Source organism: Silurus aristotelis (assembly GCF_946808225.1).
Source record: "Silurus aristotelis genome assembly, chromosome: 6".
In the NCBI taxonomy this organism is placed as follows: domain Eukaryota; kingdom Metazoa; phylum Chordata; class Actinopteri; order Siluriformes; family Siluridae; genus Silurus; species Silurus aristotelis.
Genome location: NC_139579.1, coordinates 19,643,371 through 19,666,889, shown reverse-complemented (window position 1 = coordinate 19,666,889; position 23,519 = coordinate 19,643,371). Strand labels below are relative to the sequence as shown.

Genomic DNA, 23,519 nt, shown 5'->3' with positions numbered 1-23,519 from the left:
GTAAAGCTGATTACATCTCTTATAGAAAAGACAATAAGTGAATCTTGTGGTGATGCATGAGTGGTCAAGGGTGACAGAACTGATCCCTGTGTTGAGAAATGGACAGGTGGGCCAGCTTGAATGGTTGCATGCTGAAGCAGTGCCTATCGGCTATACCTGATACGGTCTCTGACATTTTTTCCTGTCTATAGGAGATAACAGATGTTCTCAAAAAGCAAACAGTCTCAGTATATATAATCTGAGCCAGTTTTCTAAGTGATGAGCAACAGAGGAATGCTCTCTCATACCAGTCAGGTGATCATTGGTCAAAACAACTGTTCTCTCACTGAACGGTAACATGTACAGGCGCAGCAAAATGCTTTGCCTAAAAATCTACTGAAACATTCGGTTTCTTTGGAAAGCTTACTACTGCATAACATTTACCACATCTACTATTAATACGTATGATACCGGGCTATTATACCATTTCTGATCTAGTCTGTGACCTGCATATGCTGAGGGCCAACTTTTAAGATGTTATAAATGACTAAAGAGCATGAGCAAGATATGCAATAAGATATGCTGTAGCTTTAATAAAATCTGAAACGGCTCAGACACACCTGGCATGTCTTTTTCTTATTATTCATGTACATGCTAATACTATTCCTGTCCCTGTCCAACCTGCTAATAAAATATCTTCAATTGTGATACTGGAGATCTGTTGTTCAAATATGGTCAAATCGAAAACTGAATTACATGAGAATTCAGCAACTACTTTCTAAGCAGAACTATGAGAGTATGATTCAGTGTAAACGTTTCTGCAACAATAGACCATTACATCATCGTTCATGGTTTTGTTTTGTTGTGTCACAATTTAAACAGAACTGGATTTCTTTTATACAAATTTCTGGCACATGTCATTAAGGAAAAGGAAAAAAAAACAAAACAAAAAAAAAACAGATTTTTTTTTTTTTTTTGCTGAATAAATATTACATATCTAATGCTTCATCACTCTGACCCAACACAGCAGCTTTACTAAGAACTCATTCTTAGTCAACCACCATTAAACAGTCTACAATTTTAAAGGCTTTTCTTTTTTTTTTTTTTTTTTTTTTAAAGAGGCTCACACTATATGAACAAAAGTATTGGAACACCTGAGTCTTCCCACCATATATGGTACTTCCCTAAACTGTAACTACAAAGGTAGAGGGAAAAAAAATGTATAGTGTGTTTCTGGATACTATAGCATAAAAACCTCCCTTCACTTGAGCTAGGAGAGCCAAACCTGTTCCAAAATGGCCATGCCCCTGTACACAAAACAACCCCTACGAAAATAGAGTTTACATGGGAAGGAATAGAAGATCTTAAATGGCCTGCTAAAGAGCTCTGGGCTCAACCCTACACCTTGGGAATTGGAATGCTGATTGCCCCCGAGGGCTTCTCATCCCACCTTAGAACTCTACACCACTGAAAAATCTAATAATACATCTTTCCAGACGTGTCGAGATTGTTATAACAGCAAAAGGGTAACAAAATGTAGAAATGAAATTAATAGATTTATGAACCATACATTATACATGTTTAACTGCAATTACTACTCCTACTACTGAATTATTTATAATAACAATTCGGCACTGAGATCAGTTGTGCACAGCCAGCATTCCATTGCATCCCAAAATTGATCAATGATGCTGAGATCAGCTACAAAATGCATATACAGAAATTCCCTGCTTTACCATGGTTCGAATCTCGTGCTGCGGTTTATCACGGAATTGAACTAACTGATTATCGCGGATCTCTCGCGGATAGCACAATAGACCCAAAAACTTAAAGGAAAATTGCTTTATGGAGTTTTATGTTAAAATAAAATGTATTAATAAAAATATAATTATTAATTAAAAAATTTAAAAAATGTTAATACAATACAATACAGTACAGTACTGTATATATAATATATGGTTTTTCGTTTATTGTGGGCGGTTTTGGAACGGAACCACCGCGATAAACGGGGGATTACTGTATATTCTACACAGCTGTGTGCTTTCAATTTTGTAGTAATAAACGAGAGAAAGTAATTGATATGATGGTCAGGTGTCAACAACTTTTGGTCACATAGTGCAACTCTGAAGTCTAACCATTCACTGTGTTTATTGCAACACTCAATACTCTCAATAACAATTTCAACTTTTATGTTACATTAGGCATTTTGATGGAGTTTCCATCATGTTTCTCTGAAACATGAATAAGGTGAGTGAGTAGAAAATAAGTCGGCTCTAGTTAACGATCATATTCCTAATTCTGATTTCAAGAACAACCCGACCAACCAGCTGACAGCAGGTAATGGCGAATATTTATGGAAGTCCTAATAGACCATGCATTTAAATATATTTTTCTTTCTTGATTTCTCGTGATCGTTTGTGGCAGCGGGCACGCCTACGTATTATCCATGATCCATAAAGTTGTTATCCAAAACAACTCGTTATGTCAAGATGACGAGGAAATTACTTCGCAATCACGAGAAAACAAGAAAAAAAAATATTATAATGCATGGCTTCTTGGGACTTTCATAAATATTAAAAGGTTTTCTGGAAAAAGGAAAAGATTAAAGAAAGAAAAGAAAAAAAAAAACAATCACAGATCAACAGTAAACATGGAGGATGCAATCTGACTTGAAACTCATCCAAAACATCCGCCTTTATGACGAACAGAATGCTACAGGTGGTACACAAAACACTGGCTCGATGTGTATACAGAGTTCACAGTGTCACTGTGCTACAGGCACATGCAGGGTCAACCAATCTGGAGAACACTTGAAGGAGAAAGAGGGTTTGGGTGATGAGGCAAACAGGGATGACATGCCTAAATAAGGAAATGGGGGAAAAAAACAGTCTTACACTCCAGTTTAGCCCAAGAGCACTCCATGTCCCAAACCATGCCTGGCCATCTCCTGCCCGCTGTCATGGATGAGATGTTAATGAAGAATGGAGCAGGTATACACAAATTACACACACTAACAAACACATACACACAGTTAGAGCAGCCTGACAGTAATGGCACTTTTTTTATTCAAGACACAGTACGAAGGGATTCCTGCTGGGAAAACAGTGGTGGTTTAATATCCAGCCCAGATATTAAAGCTAAATTACTCTCAGCCACAAGTACCCTTTTATATATATATTAATAATTTTTACATAATAAATAACAACACATTTACACACATTCATCATGGAATATTTTGTATGATTAAACTATGTCAAAATACGCTTCCAAATTGGGCAGGAATTACATGTTTGTCTATTTAAACTCTGTTTTTCCCATCAGAATTATATATTTTTTTAAATAACCGAGAGGGAGAGAGAGACAAAAAGAGGGAAACCATTTTCTTCTTTTCATATTTGCAGAATTATAACTAATGACAAATTTCTTCCAGAATAAGCCTTTTCCATTAAACCTTGACTATCTTCATTTTAAACCTGGAACTGCATTACGCTCAACAAAGCTTCTGCTTTTGCAACAACCATCAGACCAAGCTCACAAGTGTGATGTGGGTAAAAGTGTGCACAATGGTGAACTGTCACTCAGGTCATGGTCTAGATTGGGACTCCACAGCATTAGGCAACATGTACAAACGTGGGAAATGTTTACTATGGAGCTTTGGGTTAACTGTGTGGTGGTTTTCATCGGCGGTTTAAAAATAATAAAGCAGTCGTTGCTACGAAAATGTAACCTAGCAGACTTCTGTACTGCAGTTACTATAGAGACATAGTGTGATTATTTGATCCAATCCAGCTCTCTGTAGGTGCCTAAATAAATTGTGGCTTGAAGATGACTTCACCAGTTTTTAACAGATTACACGGCATACCTCATTGTGCTTCTTCTATCCGAAGAATGTAGCCATTAGTAAATACTCATAATTATTTAAAATAAATGAGCAACAGCATAAACCACAGCAGAGAATAATACATAGCAATCTAGTTCTTTACTATGTGAGTAAATGAGAAGCCAATACCAAGAAGATTTTATGCTGCTGGCAATATCTAGGACGTTCCCTTTCACCTCATCTATTATGCAAACATAATAGTTGTATAATCTTCCTTGAGTTGGCATCAGATCCGGTTTAGAATGGTTATATTTTACTGCATAAAAAAGTGTCGATTTGTCGAAGTGTCGCATTTAATTATATTATGAAGCCACGCTCTGAAGATCAGGCTTACAATTTTAACAGACAGTTCAACAATATGCTTACAAAGCAACTTTTATAAAAGGGATTTAGCATGAGTAATGATATTTGATGGTTTTTTTTTTTTTTCCATGAGTCATTGATCCTGATATGCATGTACACTTGCAATTTTCTGCTATGTGTTGCTGTTTTTTCCCCCCACCTCACGCATCCTGGTTGGTTAACTCTGTACAACATAAACACACCTGTTACACAAAGACTGAGTGAATGCCTGTTTACTATTAGCACATGATTATACTAACACATTTAATTCACTAGCATGAGCGCTGTATGAGTGAACAATCCCTTTAATATCTGGTACTAATAGTGCCAGCTGGACTGCGTATACACACACACACACACACACACACACACACACACACACACAAACATTTTGGTAAAGAGCAGGATGGGAAAATAGCAGGGAAGAGACAGGTGCTGTAAGGACAGGGTATGTGTCAGGTCTCTATCTCAATTTGACAGATTGATAGAGAGATAGATAAAGTCAGACAAAGAGACAAAGAGAGAGAGAGAGAGAGAGAGAGAGAGAGAGAGAGAGAAAGAGAGAGAAAAAAAGAGAGGCAGTGAGGGATAAATGGAGGGAAGCAGAGACTGGATGAATAAGTTCTTACCTGTTCCACTCATTGGATAGTAGATGGGGGATGGTGAGAAGACCTGAGCAGCAAAGTCCTCAAATGTCAGGTTTTCCTTGTGGTTCAGAATTATGGCCTCCAGATAGAGAGCCCGCTCCTCATAGCTGCGAGAAAGTTTGTTAGGGAAAACGTGTCTGGTAGGAAGAAAGAGCAATATGCATAGCATATACACTAAAAACTTCTAATCGATACAATCTGGTTTGGTGAAAACAAGACGTTGAGGTCGGCACAAAATTGCTCGTCATTTTTTATTAACACAGTTTATTATTATTAATAAATAATTAAACACTGATAAACGTTTGAACAGTTAACTTATTAAAATAATTTAAAATAAAATGCCTGCTTGGTTAAATAATATATAAAATAATATTTTATAAAAATAAAAGAAAAATGTTTCAATAGTTTCATGTTTCAATAGTTATTTGTTCTTGTTTTTTGTGGTTGTTTAATTGCGGCTGAGGAGAGGTCAATGCTGAAATTGTCTGGGGAGGCAATGTTTACTGATTAAAAATTATATCTCGGTTGAGTTTATTTAATTGTTATATCTCAGTAAAGAAAGGATATTGAGAATAAATGCTGTTGTGTTAAACATTTTAATTTCGCCTCTTTTATATTGATTTATTTTTATAATGAAAAAAATGGTCAAACAGGTATGTGTGCTACATTAATCGCACGCTTAATTTGCGTTAACGTGTTATTAACGTGTTAGTTTTGACAGCCCTATTATATTTTATAATATTCTTTATATTATAATTTTTTATATATATATATATATATATATATATATATATATATATATATATATATATATATATAATTTATATATATATATATATATATATATATATATATATATATATATATATATATATATATATATATATATATATATATATATATTAATTAGATATAGTTTTAATTATAAAGGTGCAATTATTTCTGGTATTCAAACATTCTGCAGATCAACAGACAGCATATTATAATACTCTGTAAGCAAAAGGAAAGCTCAATTCAGTTAAAAAAAAGAAAACCAGCAAAATACAAATCACATTAAAGCCTCTTCTTATAATCTCCTCATTAAATCTGAACAAAGAGCTCCAAATGTAAACTTAATCTGCTTGTTTAAACAATGAGCTCATTTACAGCAGCCTGTGCAACAAATTACTCATGCCATATGAGGCAAACCGAACTGCCTGCTACATTAACACAAGGATAACCAACAAAAAAGCTAAATAGTTGATCTAATTAGATTCCATTGACCAGCCGTGTTTTAAAGCTGTGATAGTTGTTTCATCTTTTCAACTTTTTTCAAAGAAAATTTGCTATTTACCCCTTTATTGTATGATTGCAGTTTTGGGGTATAAATGATTAATAATTACTAAAAGGCAGAGGGGGAGAATAAATGATAAACAAGGCTGATATGTGCAGCAGAGCTTTTCTTCTGTAGTCTCAATAAACAAGGGCCTGGTTCAGTGATTGGGAGCAATCTATTTTACTTTCATTCATGTGCAGCATTTCAACGATGCCAACCTATGGCCCAGAGCACTACGGGAAAACGTACTCGGATGTCCCCAACTCTCCTCACAGGCACTTGATCCAGTCTTTTTTCTTCAAGTGTTTCACTCATGCAAGTTGTCCCAGAATTCATCTTCACATGGACTACACTGAATGTTTAATAATACCGTGGAGCCTTGGTTTTGTTCTAGGATGTACAGCTATAGTAGAATATTAAAAACATTGTCGTAGGGAAAAAGTTTTTCTCACTTCTGAAACATCAGGTGGACCACACTGTAGTTCCTTTCACAATTTATTTCCGAGTTTTTTAGTCCTTAAGAACCTAAAAAAAAAAAGGAAGTCTTTTTCTCCCCATTCACTTCAGATTTTTTTTTAGATTGTTCAGATTCTGTGCAGCTGATATTACACAGATCCAATTTTGGCACAAAAAAACGAGAAATTATTAGATATCGCCAAAGTGTTTTTGACTGTCGTCTGATGGCCCTATGCAACTTGCACAGAAGTTTCAAGGCCATCATGTACTGCTCAATGGGTTACCTCTGCCAATAGCAATTTTGACTTGATGAGATTTGATGAGAAGATCCTGATCATGTAACAGGCGAGTGAAAACCAGCAAAAGAGATAAAATCATTCTGCTAATGAAATTTAATCATGCTTTCAAAGTGGCTGGCTTATGAGTCACCCCAGATATTAGGAAAGTATCTACATTTGCAGTTATCAGCCACATGCTGGGTGTCGACTTGCACTGCTGCTACTACACTTGACCTGTGTGCTTTCCTACTCCATGCTCTCTCAGCTTTTATACAAACCTGTACAACAATTGTGTCAAATAATGGTTTATGCCACTGTGCACTATAAGGAGCTGTGTTTTTATGTGTCACAGCTGAAAGGTATGTATAAGTGTAGAAAAAAGCAAGTATGTATAATGAAAAATACCATGTGTGCACATGTTTGTGTGTGTATGTGTTTGTCTCTGTGAGCAGAGATGCTGATGACTCCACTCTAATGACTGGGCTAGAGTAGAGGCTGGGCTGTCTACACGCCTGCCTGCTGAATTTCTGAAGGACCCCACTGATGCCATTCCCAACTCATTAGAGAGGCTGCTTATGCTGCCAGGAGCTAGACTGTTGCCAAGCCCCTGCACTTCATCATGACCATGCTGCCTGTCACACACCCCTGTGAGTATGTGAGTGAGTATGCGAGTGAGTGTGTGACCAAGTGTGTGTGTGCATGCCACGTGCCGGCGCAGCAGGGGCTTAGGCAGCCATGACAAATTGTTGAAAAGGTCCCTCTGAACCCGGCACTGACAAGCACCTGAGCCTGAAGGCTGTACACAGGGATAGAGCAATCTGCTCCACTCCTGCTTTCTTTCTCTCTTCATCCCTTCATCACCATAAAGTGGGAAAGAAAAAAAAAAATCCACAAAAGTCCTATATGGCCACATATAACATTAACGTGTAACCAGTCTTGGAAAGAAAACTGCTGAGCTGGGCTATGACTTCTTAACTCACTTAGCTGCTATGGCAACATGGGTCATATTACAGTAACAGGTCACTCGTAGAGGGCTTAAGGAAGAAAAGGCATTCTCTTAAATTGGGATATAAATTTTCGGCTTGTGTTTTAGAGAATTAAGCGAAACGAGGAAACATCTGTGCCGAGCGAAAAAGAAAACAGTGAAAGAAATACCAGGAAAAAGAAAATGGGATATGAGAACAGAAATAAGGATGAGGGATAATAACCCTGATCTCACTAGGTCAACACAGCCATATGGCGCTCCATTATGGGCTACGCAGATGACACAAGTGTGCCTCTGCTATTGAGATTCCTAAAACAAATATTGACTCGAGGCTGAACCACCGCTGCCCGCAGCCTCCAGTCTGTACTGTGCTTCCTGTGTACTCCCCCGCATTTCAGAGATGAACAGACGCAGTAAAAGAGACAGAGGACGCAAAACAGAGATGATCAATAACAAGCATGTACACCGGACAAACTCTGAAGCTAACAGGTGAACAGGCACGACTGCTTACAGATCATTTATTAGGAACTTTTCTTTAGTGGTATGTTAACAATACCATTCTGTAACCCGGTGGACACGGCCTTGGAATTTTTTTTTGCGTCATTCTACCTCATTTTCCCCTCTCTCTTTCCTGCCTAGGCACTCAACCACTCTAATTGTTGTGCACTGGGTACAGCATGTTCTGATTAATACATGCGTTATGGAGAGGTGAATGTTGACTATGTTCATTAATTCAATAAAGTGGATGACCGTAATGTGGGCAGGAGAGCAACCATCAGTAAAGCTATCTGTGTGGGAGGTTAGTTACCCAGAAACCTGCAGCTGTCAGCATCCAATCCAAATAATAGTACAAAGATCAGCACACTATATCCAAACAAACAAACAAACAAACAAAAACATTGAGCATGCCTATAATTACACTTATGTTTTCATCTTTATATACTGTAGATTCTGCATGGCTTAACATCACAGAAGGTTTGGAATATTCCAATGGACGGTAATCCAAGTCATCCTTTAAACACCAAGGACGGAAAAACACGTTAAGTTGGTAACTAAGCAATGAGCGAGCAGGGAATTTCCAAAAGCATTCATTGCTCCAGGGTCTCTCTGTACACTGTATGAAAATATGAATTGTTCGAAAGGCTAAAAATAAAGGTGAAAGGAAAAAAAAAAAAAATAATTTAAAAACTTCTAAGAAACATAGACCAGTGTGGCCATGGTGAGAGGAGCACAGTTTTAAAAACACCCTGCCATGTAAAATAATGTGATGACCTCACTGGCCCACAGGTCAGACTGTGCGGAGATGGGAAATGAGGGGGAAGGAAGAAAGACAGAAAGGAAACACAATGGCACTGTTGTAGCAGAGAAAGAGAAACAGACAGCTCAAATCCACTTAATGGAGAAAAACGTCCTCTATGCATTTTGCAGAAGAGCTTTAGGAGATAATGCTCTTTTCCTACTCTTGGTGGCTCCTTAGCCACCCTGTGGTGCACCAGGTGATAAAGCAGGGCATTAAGAGTCAGATAAAGCAGAAGCCTAGGGAACAACTCTGACTCACCCCAGCAATCAGAGACCGGCATAAACAAACTCCTCTGCTTAAATTAGTAGGCTATGGAAGGACATGGAAGCAGAACACTACAGGCAATGCAGTGAAAACCTGATGTTAGAGAAAATGTTTTAGAGGTCAGTAAAGATGCTTTCAGATGTATGTAGCCATTTACTGGTGTGCATTTGTGTGTGAGAAAACATGACGTGTACACAGGTCTGAGACCGAGAGTGCACAGTGTTGTCCAGATGGTTAGAGGTGGTCAGTGGGGAATTGAAAGGTTAATCAGTTTGCCGGATCAAAGCCAAGGTCAGGTGGCAGTGGTGGCCATGTTCAAGGTGCATGGGGACTCAGATGGCCTCTTATTAGCAGTTCACTCAGGCCCCAGCAACCCCAGGGACTTTAGAGGCCACCCCACCCTCATTCTCCTCCCCTTTTAGTCTTCTGTCAGACTACTCAACAATAGAGCTCGCCACACTGGAGACCAGGGCCTTGTACAACCTCATTGACACAGGGTCACAATGCCAGCAAGACACCGCACATATATCTGCTATTAAGACATATGCATAAAAAAAAGGTTATGACCACCAATGACAACAGTGAACTGAGCGTTAGATGTATAACCTAGCTTAAGAATACAGCGAGCCATTCAATTACAACTGAGATCAGCATTCTGTCCTTGAAATATGGGAATTTCTGTGTTTTTTTTAACCATTTCTCTATTTAGAAAAAGCCAAGCTGGTAACAAGTGCAATTTCTAATGAAAATAAAGCTGAACTTTATAAAACTATCTTTATTATATTCTTTTAGGGAACTATTCGAAGTGTGAAAACCATCACTTCAGTGTTCTGTCTTCACATCTATTTAACAAGGAGCTTATTAAATGTGTGAGCTGAAAACTTCACTGGAAAAATCTGAGTAAGGACCCAATACATCAGCATAAGCACCAATCGAGTTCAAAACTGACTTGTGTTTATACCGCGATTTACCAGAAAAAAGTGCTAAGTAACAACAAATTTTACAAAACATGCTACGTTCAACCTAAATAACCAACTAGCCACAATTAAACTTGGGCCTTAACATTTTTCAATTTCTGCCATTTGTACATACAATTGTACCTCAGATGTAGTACAAATTTAGTGTAGTATGCAGTAGGCTTTTAGAGAACATGGATATTTCTTCAAATGCCAAAAATGTATTGTGAGGTGAAACGGTTGCCAGTCTGGACAAACACTTACATACAAGATATACTTTATCTATTAGAGAAACTAGGTGCTTAACTAGGAGAATTTCTAAGCGACACCATCAGTTTGATGCCAATCACTTCAATGCTACATTAGGCAGTTATTAAGCAAATAAAGACAAGGAAAATCCTTCACTTTACCAAAGTCATTATCATGACCAAAGCCAAGGTTAACAACACATTTCCTTTTCCTTCTTTCTGGTGGTGACTAAATGGGCTCTTGTGTGAAGAGTGACAAGTTGAAGAAGTAGAGAGTGGCCACGCATGCTCGACCTCCACTCTAGCCAAGCACCAGCCATTAACCTCAGCCAATCACAATGACCTTGCTGTCCGGCCAAGGAAGAGGATAATTGGCTAGTTAGAGAGGAGGAGGGGGGGGGGTGTCGAGGGTGCGCTTTTGAAATACTGTCTGGACCAGTTTATTGCTTATTCTCTCTTTTTCTTAAATTTGGGATTTCATTGCACAAAACGCAAATCAAGTAAACAGCCACTACATTCTAACTACTGTTAGAACAAGTAGATGCAAAAGAACAGGCACTCTAATTGCACGCTAAGGCTACTAAGGTACAATAAACCCTTAGGACATCTAAGCGTATCAATGTAAGAGGTGCTACTATTGCTAGCAAGAAAATCCCAGCGGACAGAGAAAGAAAAAAATTACTGTAAACTGTAGTATCTCAGTGGACAACTTTTCTTTCTTTATGCTCTATTTTTGATGTCAGCATAAATAACAAGCTGAACAAATGACCAACAGTCCTATTCTTGCTGACAAAAGTTAATAAATTCAAAGTTCACCTCAATGAAGTAAAGCAAAAGTTTTTTGTGAAGCAAAAGTAAATGCTACCAATGATAAATGCTTCCCTCGTGCACCACATCCTTTCATCTTAAAGTGAAAGGGCTTTTCAATAGGAAAATGTTTGCGTTTGATTTGGTTGTAGCTTTAGCTGAAATATCAGCCAAATATCAGGAAAGCAGTTTTCTGATTGCAAAAAAACAAGTTGGCACCCATTTCAATCCAAATAACTACTGAATAAATTTTGTATGGAAATATACACGATTAGAGGAATAAATCTCATTAAGAATAAATAGAATTCTAAAAAAGGCAAAAAACTTTCCTTTCACACGCCTATCCCCTGCTTCACACATTAGACCAAAAGAAAAGAAAAAAAGACTACATATTTATTTATTTATATATATATATATATATATATATATATATATATATATATATATATATATATATATATATATATATATATATATATATAACCCAGCCATTAGGGGGGCACAAGCCAGTGTACTCTTAGTGCCGGTCCCAAGCCCGGGTAAATGGGGAGGGTTGCGTTAGGAAGGGCATCCAGCGTAAAACATGTGCCAAATCAAATATGCGGATCACAAATGAGAATTTCATACCGGATCGGTCGAGGCCCGGGTTAACAACGACCGCCACAGGTATTGTTAGCCGACAGGGTACCGGTGGAAATTGGGCTACTGTTGGCCGAAGGAGGAGAAGGAGAGGAGGAAGACGTCTACAGAGACGGCAGGAAAAGGAGCAGTGTAGGAGAGTAGAGGTTCGGGTTGGTACTTTAAATGTTGGTACTATGACGGGTAAAGGGAGAGAGATAGCTGATATGATGGAGAGGAGAAAGGTAGATGTGTTGTGTGTTCAGGAGACCAAGTGGAAAGGGAGTAAGGCCAGGAACATTGGAGGTGGGTTTAAACTGTTTTATCATGGTGTGGATGGGAAGAGAAATGGTGTAGGGGTGATTCTGAAGGAAGCGTACAGTAAGAGTGTAGTGGAGGTGAAGAGAGTTTCTGATAGGGTGATGATCGTAAAGGTGGAAGTTGAAGGGATGATGATAAATGTCATCAGTGCCTATGCTCCACAAGTTGGCTGTGAGATGGAGGAGAAAGAAAGATTATGGAGTAAATTAGATGAAGTGGTAGATGGCGTACCTAGGAAAGAACGATTGGTGTTTGGGGCAGACTTTAATGGGCATGTAGGTGAAGGGAACAGAGGTGATGAGGAGGTGATGGGTAGGTATGGTTTTAAGGAGAGGAATGTGGAAGGGCAGATGGTGGTAGATTTTGCTAAAAGGATGGAAATGGCAGTGGTGAACACGTATTTTAAGAAGAAGGAGGATCATAGGGTGACGTATAAGAGTGGAGGCAGGTGCACACAGGTGGATTATCTTCTGTGTAGGAGATGCAACCTGAAGGAGATTGGAGACTGTAAGGTGTTGGCGGGGGACAGTGTAGCTAGACAGCATCGGATGGTGGTCTGTAGGATGGTTTTGGAGGCGAAGAAGAAGAGGAGGAAAGTAAGGTTTGAAAGAAGAATAAGATGGTGGAAACTGAAGGAGGAAGAGTGTAGTGTGAGGTTCAGGGAAGAGGTCAGACAGGGGCTTGGTGGTGGTGAAGAGGTGCCGGATGATTGGGCAACTACTGCAGGAGTGATGAGGGAGGCAGCTAGAAAAGTACTTGGTGTGACATCTGGAAATAGAAAGCAAGACAAGGAGACGTGGTGGTGGAATGAGGAAGTGCAGGAGAGCATTAGGGGAAAGAGGTTGGCAAAACAGAAGTGGGATCGACAGAGTGATGAGAAAAGTAGGCAGGAGTACAAGGAGATGCGGCAGCAGGTTAAAAGGGATGTGGCGAAAGCCAAGGAAAAGGCATATGAGGAACTGTATAAGAGGTTGGACACTAAGGAAGGAGAAAAGGATTTATACCGATTAGCCAAGCAGAGGGACCGAGCTGGGAAGGATGTACTGCAAGTTAGAGCAATAAAGGATGGAGAGGGAAATGTGTTGACTAGTGAGGAGAGTGTGTTGAGAAGATGGAGGGAATATTTTGAGCAGCTGATGAATGAGGAAAATCAGAGAGAGAGAAGGTTGGAGGATGTGGAGTTGGTGAAGCAGGATGTAGATAGGATTAGTAAGGAGGAAGTGAGAGCAGCGATTAAGAGGATGAAGAATGGAAAGTCGGTTGGACCAGATGACATACCGGTAGAAGCGTGGAGATGTTTAGGAGAGATGGCAGTGGAGTTTTTAACCAGATTGTTTAACAGGATTCTGGAAGGGGAGAGGATGCCTGAGGAATGGAGAAGAAGTGTGCTGGTACCGATCTTTAAGCATAAGGGAGATGTGCAGACCTGCAGTAACTACAGGGGAATTAAATTGATCAGTCACACCATGAAGTTATGGGAAAGAGTAGTGGAAGCCAGGCTGAGAGAAGAGGTGACCATCTGTGAGCAACAGTATGGTTTTATGCCGAGGAAGAGCACCACAGATGCCTTATTTGCTTTGAGGTTGTTGATGGAGAAGTATAGAGAAGGACAGAAGGAGCTGCATTGTGCATTTGTGGATTTAGAGAAAGCGTACGACAGGGTGCCAAGAGAGGAGTTGTGGTATTGTATGAGGAAGTCAGGTGTGTCAGAGAAGTATGTGAGGGTGGTGCAGGACATGTATGAGGACAGTGTGACGGCAGTAAAGTGTGCAGTAGGTACGACAGACTGGTTCAGGGTGAAGGTTGGACTGCATCAAGGATCGGCCCTGAGCCCTTTCCTGTTTGCAGTGGTGATGGACAGGTTGACGGACGAGGTCAGACAGGAGTCTCCCTGGACTATGATGTTTGCAGATGATATTGTGATTTGTGGTGAGAGTAGAGAGCAGGTTGAGAAGAGCCTGGAGAGGTGGAGATATGCGCTGGAGAGAAGGGGAATGAAAGTCAGTAGGAGTAAGACAGAGTACATGTGTGTGAATGAGAGGGAGGGCAGTGGAGTGATGCGGTTCAGGTACCTGGGGTCAACAGTGCAAAGTAATGGAGAGTGTGTTAGGGAAGTAAAGAAAAGAGTGCAGGCAGGGTGGAGTGGGTGGAGAAGAGTGACAGGAGTGATTTGTGATAGAAGAGTATCTGCAAGAATGAAAGGGAAAGTTTATAGGACTGTGGTGAGACCTGCGATGTTGTATGGATTAGAGACAGTGGCATTGAGTAAAAGACAGGAGGTGGAGCTGGAGGTAGCAGAGCTGAAGATGTTGAGGTTTTCGTTGGGAGTGACGAGGATGGACAAGATTAGAAATGAGTTTATTAGAGGGACAGCCCATGTAGGATGTTTTGGTGACAAGGTGAGGGAGGCGAGATTGAGATGGTTTGGACATGTGCAGAGAAGGGACATGAATTATATTGGTAGAAAAATGCTGAAGATGGAGCCACCAGGTAGGAGGAAAAGAGGAAGGCCAAGGAGGAGGTTCATGGATGTGGTGAGGGAAGACATGCAGGTAGTTGGTGTAAAAGAGGCAGATATAGAGGACAGGGTGGTATGGAGACGGATGATCCGCTGTGGCGACCCCTAATGGGAGAAGCTGAAAGAAGAAGAAGAAGAAGATATATATATATATATATATATATATATATATATATATATATATATATATATATATATATATATATTTTTTTTTTTTTAGCCAAGCCATAAGAAGGAGGAAAAGAGGAAGCGAGGTATCATGTCCCCGGTGTTGGACTATATGCCGTTTTCTGTCAGCTACATAAACCCATGGGACAGCAGGTGTTGATTGGTGAATTTCTGGGCCACTGCTGCAAGGGTACCTGTTGTCACGCCATTGGACTGAGGCGTGAAGTTTGTCCCAGTGGAAAAAACCAAGAGGAGGTGTGAGGTGATTATAGGTTGAAAAAAAGAGACACAGAGACAGAATGACATGGAAAAAAGAAGAAAATATAGAATAAAGGAATGAACAAAAAATGAAAATGAATATGGAAAAAAAGCATGCACAACAACAAAGAAAGATTTTTTTATGTTTTTTTTTCCCCCTCAAAGATACTGAATAGCCAGTAAACTTGTCTCTAAAAGCAAACAAAAAATGTATTTGTATCGACAAGTATGTGTCTTTACACACCTAGCCTAATTAAGCCCAGAGCTGAGGGGCTGAGGTGCAGGAAAGGGGTGAGGGGCGAAGGGTAAGGACAGGTTAATTGAACCTCCAGGGGGACGTCCTTTACATCTCACCTCACCAGCATCCATCTGAGAACCAGACGCAAAGAAATGGAATTATGAGCATGACATCACTGCCAGCGTGGATTCCCACAAAGACCCGACAGTCTCGGGCTGGCATGAACACGGATTTATACGCTCACTAAATCAAACGTCTGCCACGTCCAGAGTTGAATACGTAACGTTAGCTCTCCTAATAGCACAGTAACTATTGATCCGAACTGGGGAGCAAGGAGGAGGGCTTGTCAGAATGGAGTGAGAATGGAAAAGGTCAACAGGTTGCACCATTCTAATAGCTCCAACGAAGGGACATGGAGAGCACTCATATACTACATCACTGAGGAGTGGAGGACCAAGGAAAGGTGTGAAGTGACTAAGCACTTTATTCCTCTGAGATTCACAAATCTAGGTTACTCAAAAATTTGCATCATCAGTATTTTTGTAACACTTAGAAATTTATTTGGCCAATTTTGTACAATGAAAATTTGAAAATGTTCACATTTGGATAGATATTTATGATGTTTTATGTGTTGCTAATCTGAGTTTTATTTTTATTCCATCACCAGTGTTTTGCTGGTTTCCTGTGATGCACATTAAGCCTTTTTTTACTTTTGTCAGATCTGAGCTTCACATTAGTTGTACAAGATTTGGTTTCTGGTTTATCCAGATGAGCTCCTGAACAGCCTCACCACTCTTTTATAAGAGCCCTTGCGCTAACAAAGCAGGGCTTTAGATCTGGAACACAATGGGGGAAAATATAATTAAGCAAACAAGCTGATACTATAAAAGGCAATCAACAGTAACCAATGCATTACAAGGAAGTTATAACAAGATGGATGCATTAGTGTGGACGAGCCTCAAGTCATAGGCGGGTGGTGTGGACCCTCAATTTAAAAAAAAAAACGGCTCTTTTATATCCGACACAGGGATCCTCAGGATGAAAAGCTTCACCATTCTCATCACTCTTCATTTAAACAATGAGATTAATTCATGAGCCATTGCACACAGTGAATATTTAATAATTGGCTAAACACGACTCTCTCAATAGACTCGGGTTGACAGAGACTTTATATTGTTAATCATGATGAAAAAAGCGGCCTGCCATTAGACTTGAAAGTCCAGTCAAACAAGACATCTTTGCTGGAAAAAGGGAAACCTACACTACAAACTGGGTGATGGTGCTGTGGACAGCTCCTTGCATATTCACGGTGGAGCAGGGTCAGAGGCAAAACCTGGGATCTAGGACACAGGGAAATACATGAATGCAGCCTCCTCAAAAATGTAATCCAAGATGGATGACAATCCATTAATCCTCCATCTTGTGGATGAAAGGACTTGGCTTATTGTCAAAACAGAGAGGGCCAGTCCTACCTGAAAACGTTAGAATGAAATAAAAGGCAAGAATACATTATATGAGCAAGGAAAGGGAGAAGAAAAAAAAAAAAAAAAAAAAAAAAGAGACAGCAAACAGACTTCTGGTTCAGCTTTTCTTCCCCTTCATCTTCTTTTCTTCCTTAATCCTCGCCTTGAGGCATTCTGTGCAATCAAGCGCACTATTACACGGCAACAATTAGCTAGACTGTGGAAGCTGGCACCTGGTCCGAGGCATTCAGCCGCTTTCAATGGCAGCTGACTGTACAGCCCCCCCCCCACCAGGTGGTCCTCCTACAATGACATTAGCCAGTCACTCCAGGGTTAATCAAGAGCCCGTTCAGAACAAGTAAGCCTACATGGAGCTCATTTAGTTAGCCATAGACGTCAAGGATGAGGTCTTAAATGGGCTGAACAGACAATGAACTTTTACAACTGCTTGTAAAAAGGACAGATGATGGTTTGAGAATGTTGCTTCATTCGTCAACAGAATACAACATTTTAACCAAAGCTTAAATTTAACCATATAAAGACTTGTAGCGATTTACCCCAAAGCTGCAAAATATTCACCCAACTCCTTTTTGACGGAACTGTGCAACATAAAGTGACTGGTTACAGTGACTACAGCTACAGACGTTTGCGCTCAGCTGGGATGCTGGTTAATTGATTAAATCTGTTTGTCACCATTGTCTAGAGTTCTCAGGATAATAGGGCTTTTCACAAGAAGACAAAACTGTCAAAGGATATGCGAGGATAAACACAGTTAGGGGAAGACTAGACACTCTGACTGTGAAAGTTTTTTGAGACTGGACACAAACATAAGAGGGAGTTACTACTTTATATGCTGAAGATTCTTGCAAAGCTGATGGTGTCCTCAGCTCGGGGATCTGTGCACTCAGCATGAATAACACAATCTGAATAACAATAGCTATAGATTAGTAGGGTCTCTCAATACTAATTAGGGGCTATATGCACTGTTTGTTGCAAAGATGTGCATGTTGAAATGAGATGCTAAGTGCTTTATTTCAGAAACAAATTGTACGCCTTACAGTCCAATGAAAGAAATGAAAGAAAGACCTTTTCTACCAAGTATTTACAAAAGGTTCTTTGAAGCCTCTGTTGATGTATGTGACAGATGGGGAATGCTTAGTAAATAATCGGGAAAAGAAATATGAATAATGTAGTACCCAATTATTTTCACACGGACTATGGCATGAGTATGAACACAGGCCAGTTTTCTGTTCATGCCTTTACACACCAGTGTGCAGTTCACTCATCAGAAACACAATGAAACCCCAAGAAAATCAATGATGCATTGCAACCAAGCCGTCTGCTGTCACTCTTAAGCAACCGACTGCAGTCTTCTACTTCAGAATGTAAAGAAACTTCATTTCCACATCAAAGACCACCTCTGGTATAGAGAAGGGCTGGGCAAAGGCACGATGCACACTTTTATGTTTGTGCTCTCGTTTTCTGCTGTTGTGTTCTGTTTATCTTTGAATGCAGAGGACTCCATTTTGTACAAAGATGCAAATGGCAAACATAAGGACATCCTTTAGCATAATACAATCATGTCCAGCTTGTAGAAAAGCCCTCAGTGCCTTTGAACTATTTAAAGTGGCATTAATGCAGAACTTATAAATAATCAACTAAACCATCCTCTTTTAAGATTGGCAGTAATGAGAAACTGAGTGAGACCCCGGTCTTTAAACAAACAGCCCTGAAAGACCTGCAATTCGCTATCGAATAATCTGCTTAGTCCAAATGAGTCTAATGAAAAGATCCAAAGTGTGAATTAGACTAAATGTTACATCATAAAAAAAAGCCTTTAATTTGCCTGCCTATTTAGTTTAATGTTCAGTGCATAGCACTGATAAAAATATGCTAATTAAGAAAAAAAAATAGCATGCAATAAAAAATTATATTGATTATATTAAATGAATAAAATACAATCCCATGTTTAAAATACTTGGAGCCATTTTCCAGACTGTAATAAAAAGTAAATAAATAAATAAAAAAACTGAGCATAATACTGGTGGGTTACATGGCAGGTGACATTTTTGTGACATTTAGTGGAAGAATTGGATATGTGTAGGATAAGCAAGGATAAGCGAGCAGTGCAGCGTTCTATTCAGGCCCAGCCTGGTGGGACAGAGCACAGAGGCCTGCTTGGAACCAAGGAGACTGAATAGTAATCAGTGTGGTACTGATAATGAATGATTGAAGGCTCTTTCTCAGCAATGGAGAATTTCAATATCACAAGAGCCCTAGAGGCAGGATTCTTATCAGCACAAGACTCAGACAAAGGAATCCACAGAATAGGAAATGTGCTTAAACACGGGCCAGTCGTGAATGACCAGGCCGATTAGCAAGCGGAAAATCAGAGATGCATAGAAGGACGTGTTCGCACGCACACACACCACACACACTAGAGAAAGCATTTGGGAGTAATGATCACATAGAATAGAGCAGATCCTGATGAGAAACAAAACAGAACAAACTAAAGCCAGACTGCCAGTCATACTCTCACAATTGCAATCACACTCGAACATCCTCTCGCAGTTTCAAATGCTCCTACACTTAAGTACTGAAGCCTGCCTGTGCTCGCTCGTTATCACCGTGTTTTAGCAGCGAGTAAAGCGTAAAGCGTGTAAGACAGTTTGGGAAATCCCAATACAGAACGAATCAATGAGAACACCGTTGCATTGATGGGGACAAAAAAAACACCACAAAGCAACATTCAATTGATACCTGAGAGGACTAACAGCTATGTTCCAGGGTTAGCAGTCTGGCAAGGAAGGGGAAAGAAAAGTTCATAAATTAAAGAAAGCTTGGCCAGACAGATGGAACGGCTAGCTGGATGCTAATTACTCTGAGAAGACAAGTCGGTTTAACACTCCCTCTCGTCTGCTATGCCGTCAATCACAATTAACGTGGCTCCTAAACGCTCACCTAGCTCACGCAGTCAAACGCAAGCATGATCTCAATCATGCCTTCTCTAAACAACTGGTAGTGATTTATTATTTTAACCCCAGAAGGAAAGCACTGTTAATTGTGCAGTGCGCACGCTCATTATATAAAACTGCAGCGTCTTATTCTCTTTTGAAATAAAGACAAATAAAAACAAATGGTAAAACCGTGTAATAATACTCTCGCAAGTTCAAGTGTGAATTAACAGATCCATCCTTCATGCTTAAGGGGTGATTAAGTAACGTTTTCCCAGCTTGCCTGTGTGTGATTCCTGAGGGAGCAGTAATAATGGAGTCAGTTCAAAGTAACTCTACCCCTGCATGTCCGCAGAATTCCCCATACTGGAGGATCTCACCCAGATCTAGCCACACCACCCCCTTCACCCTTCACACTGCCAGAACACAGACAGCTGTCAGGCACAAATGCCTAGTGGAGTTCACTACTTTTGAGGGAGGGGCAGGATTGTTTTCGGCGGGGTGGGGACCATATTTAAAGACACAGTGCAGGACTGTGAAGCGAGGAAGGAAGAATTGTTAGGTGATATTTTAAACATGCGGCTGGTTTTTATAATGGATCGCTGCAAATGAAGTACACAGCTAATTTGTTCTAATGAGTGGTGTTGAAAGACAGTACTTGATAAAGATCATTCAATGCTGAAGAGTTTGTACAACACACACACACACACACACACACACACACACACACACACACACACACACACACACACACACACACACACACACACACACACACACACAAACACACAGAGCACCATTGTATCCATTGCCACCTGCCAGTCACTCAGTTGTTTACAAACTTATCTACCTGTGTTTAAGCTATTGTTAGCCAAAGGAAGCACCGCCCCAGAGTGATTTGTGTGTGAATGTTTGAGCTTGTGTGTGAGAGAGTGTGTGAAAGAGAAAATACAGAAAGGGAGAGATGCCTTTGTTCCATCATGAGCAGAAGGAGAGTTAGAAGAGAGAGAGAGAGAGAGAGAGAGAGAGAGAGAGAGAGAGAGAGAGAGAGAGAGAGAGAGAGAGAGAGAGAGAGAGAGCAATAATGCCATGAGTCATTCAGCATTAGAGGAGTGCAAGAGAGAAGAGAGGGAGGGGAGAATGCTTGTGCATTTCATATGAAGCAGCAGCTTTACGCCATATGCCATATGGGACTGAGTGACTCTCTAGGCAGGGCTGGGCATGACAGGCCTGTGGATGAGAGCCACCCACTTCCGAAGAGTATGCATCTGTGTCTGTGTGTGGGTTTGAGAGGCCATCAACTTAAAACCAAATGTACAGACCCCTCTTGGAGGAAAAAGAGCGGGGGCAGACTTTATGAGTTTGTGCTAAGGTTCTAAAAAAGAGTGGGTAAAAAAGTGGAACCGGATTCGTCAGAGGGGGCTGCAGTGGGGTACGGGGATTTCGAACACATTTGATATTGTAAGGAGCCTCTGGAAACAGCTGGTGAGTTGGGAGGAGCAGAAAGGCAGGCAAAAGGCGGGGGTGTACTGGAGGGAAAATAAGATTAGAGTCACCACAATGTGATTGGGTGAGGGTACCGGACTCTTAACTCACACAAGCCTGCCTTAGACACCATACATATAGGCACTTAAAGTTCAATACATTCAAAATAGTAGATGTTAAATATTTACTTCACCCCTGGAGAAGAGATATTTTTGACAAGTAGAAGGGAATTAAATTTTTGCTATATAATTCCTGATTTAAACTGGGTTGTGAATTTTAGAGCATTCTGGGCATGAGCATTTCTCACTAATATATCATAAAATACTTATTAAAATGTGAAAGCCTTAACCAATTGTGTCATAAAGCTCATTAAAAGTGATTAATGTGAAAGTAGCAATGAAGAAAGTATCAAGGAAGGGTATTACTACTTGGTATTAACCCTCCTCCCTCGCGTCTCCTTCTGATGAGTGCTAAAAGCTGGAGCTTGCATGACTGGCGATGGGTAGGAACAGATTATAGCTATTGATTGGTGCCTGGAGCTGGATCTGACTGAAGAAAAAAGGAAGAAAGGGCCAGAGCAGGGAGGGAGCAAAAGCGAGAGAAAGAAGTCAGGAAACATGCTAACACCATCGATTCCGGCCAGCAGGGAAGCTAGTGAGGCAGACTCGCTAGGTCAGTGAATCTCAGTCCATTGCTCTCAGTCCCATTGTAATCAATTCTATGGAATAACCATGACAGAAAGTCATGAATATTCAACAAATCAAAATGCCAGTAAGCATATATCCTTAATGAATACATAATTGTATGGCATGTATATTATTTAAATGAAGCTTATTCACATGCATTCTGGCCATTTCATTCTACAAAAGACTCAATTTGTGACATTATTATTATATTTCTTTCTTTCAGGACATCTGTAGGATGAATTTTGAAATTACAACCTGTCCACTCCCACTTGAAAAAAAAAGGGATCTGGCATGCCAGACTTCAAACTCACAGCGGCTATTTTTTTTTTCCAGTAGAGCTGAATCAATAATAGATGACACATTATGTGTGATTTGAAAGGGCTGTGTAATACAGTGTCAGCAGGAGAGAGGCTTCTCTGTCCAAAGAGCTCCCACCAGGCCCTCTGGAATAACACTACTCTTTTGGCTGCAGCAACCTGAGAACAGCACCAGTGCACAAGGTGTGGCAAAGACATACGCATGGGCAAGAGCACACTCAGCTAGACAAATGCACAAAACATGGCATGGGGCAGTTTAGGGCAAGGAGGTGGACTGCAGTGCACCTCGCCAAGTGCTGGTGGCCATTTCTCTACAGCCCATCCAATTAGAGGTGAGTGATGGTGTACCAGAGAGGTGGGCTGCTGGAGGCCTCTCCAGAGCAGGACCTGCTTTTATCAGCCTGCACCCCGAGCACAGCCGCTTCCTTTGAAGAAAAATTCAGCTAATTACCTTGGAGCACTGTCGCACAACAAGACGGTAGATTGCACGGACCCCGACCATTGTTAGATGAAGAAACTCCAGAGGAGATTTCATCTCTGCACGAATACAGTCGGCTTTCAGCGACAGAGCCAAGGCTATTGTTCCGACCGGTGGAGGAGAAAGAGACATAAGGCAAGAGAAAGAAAATAAAAGGAAGTATGCCGAAGAGGCAGAAATCCTGAAAGGGGTAAGAGCAAAGGAGGCGGACAGAGATAAGGAGAGAAAAAAAATGAAGGTCTAAGTGGATGTGTCCATGTATGTGAAAAAGGTACTTTACAGCAGCTGTTCCTGCAATGAGCATGAGTCAGACAGTTTAATTATTCATCAGAACAGATCAAGCCTTTGTTCAAAGCTGTGAAAAGTGACCATCTTTTTGCCCTCTCATTCCCCTTTTCAGGAGACATGAGAAACAGAACTATGGCACACACACACACACACACGCACACACGCGCGCACACACAGAATGTGAACGAGATATAAAAAGAAAGGCTGAATCCTCCTGTATGTTACTTGTTTCCGTTTAAACACTAGGAATACATATAATCATATTAAATT

At 40.3% G+C, this 23,519-nt stretch overlaps 1 protein-coding gene across 5 annotated transcripts in view; it reads right to left on the bottom strand.

Moving 5' to 3' along the window:
* The window catches only part of ralgapa2 (Ral GTPase activating protein catalytic subunit alpha 2), a 107,915-nt gene that overhangs the window by 6,141 nt on the left and 78,255 nt on the right, over positions 1-23,519 (bottom strand). For all 5 annotated transcript variants that reach the window (XM_083544071.1, XM_083544072.1, XM_083544068.1 and 2 more), the window contains one exon: positions 4,831-4,955. In XM_083544071.1, the coding sequence (XP_083400197.1) occupies positions 4,831-4,955 (125 nt within the window). The remainder of the gene's footprint in view (positions 1-4,830; positions 4,956-23,519) is intronic.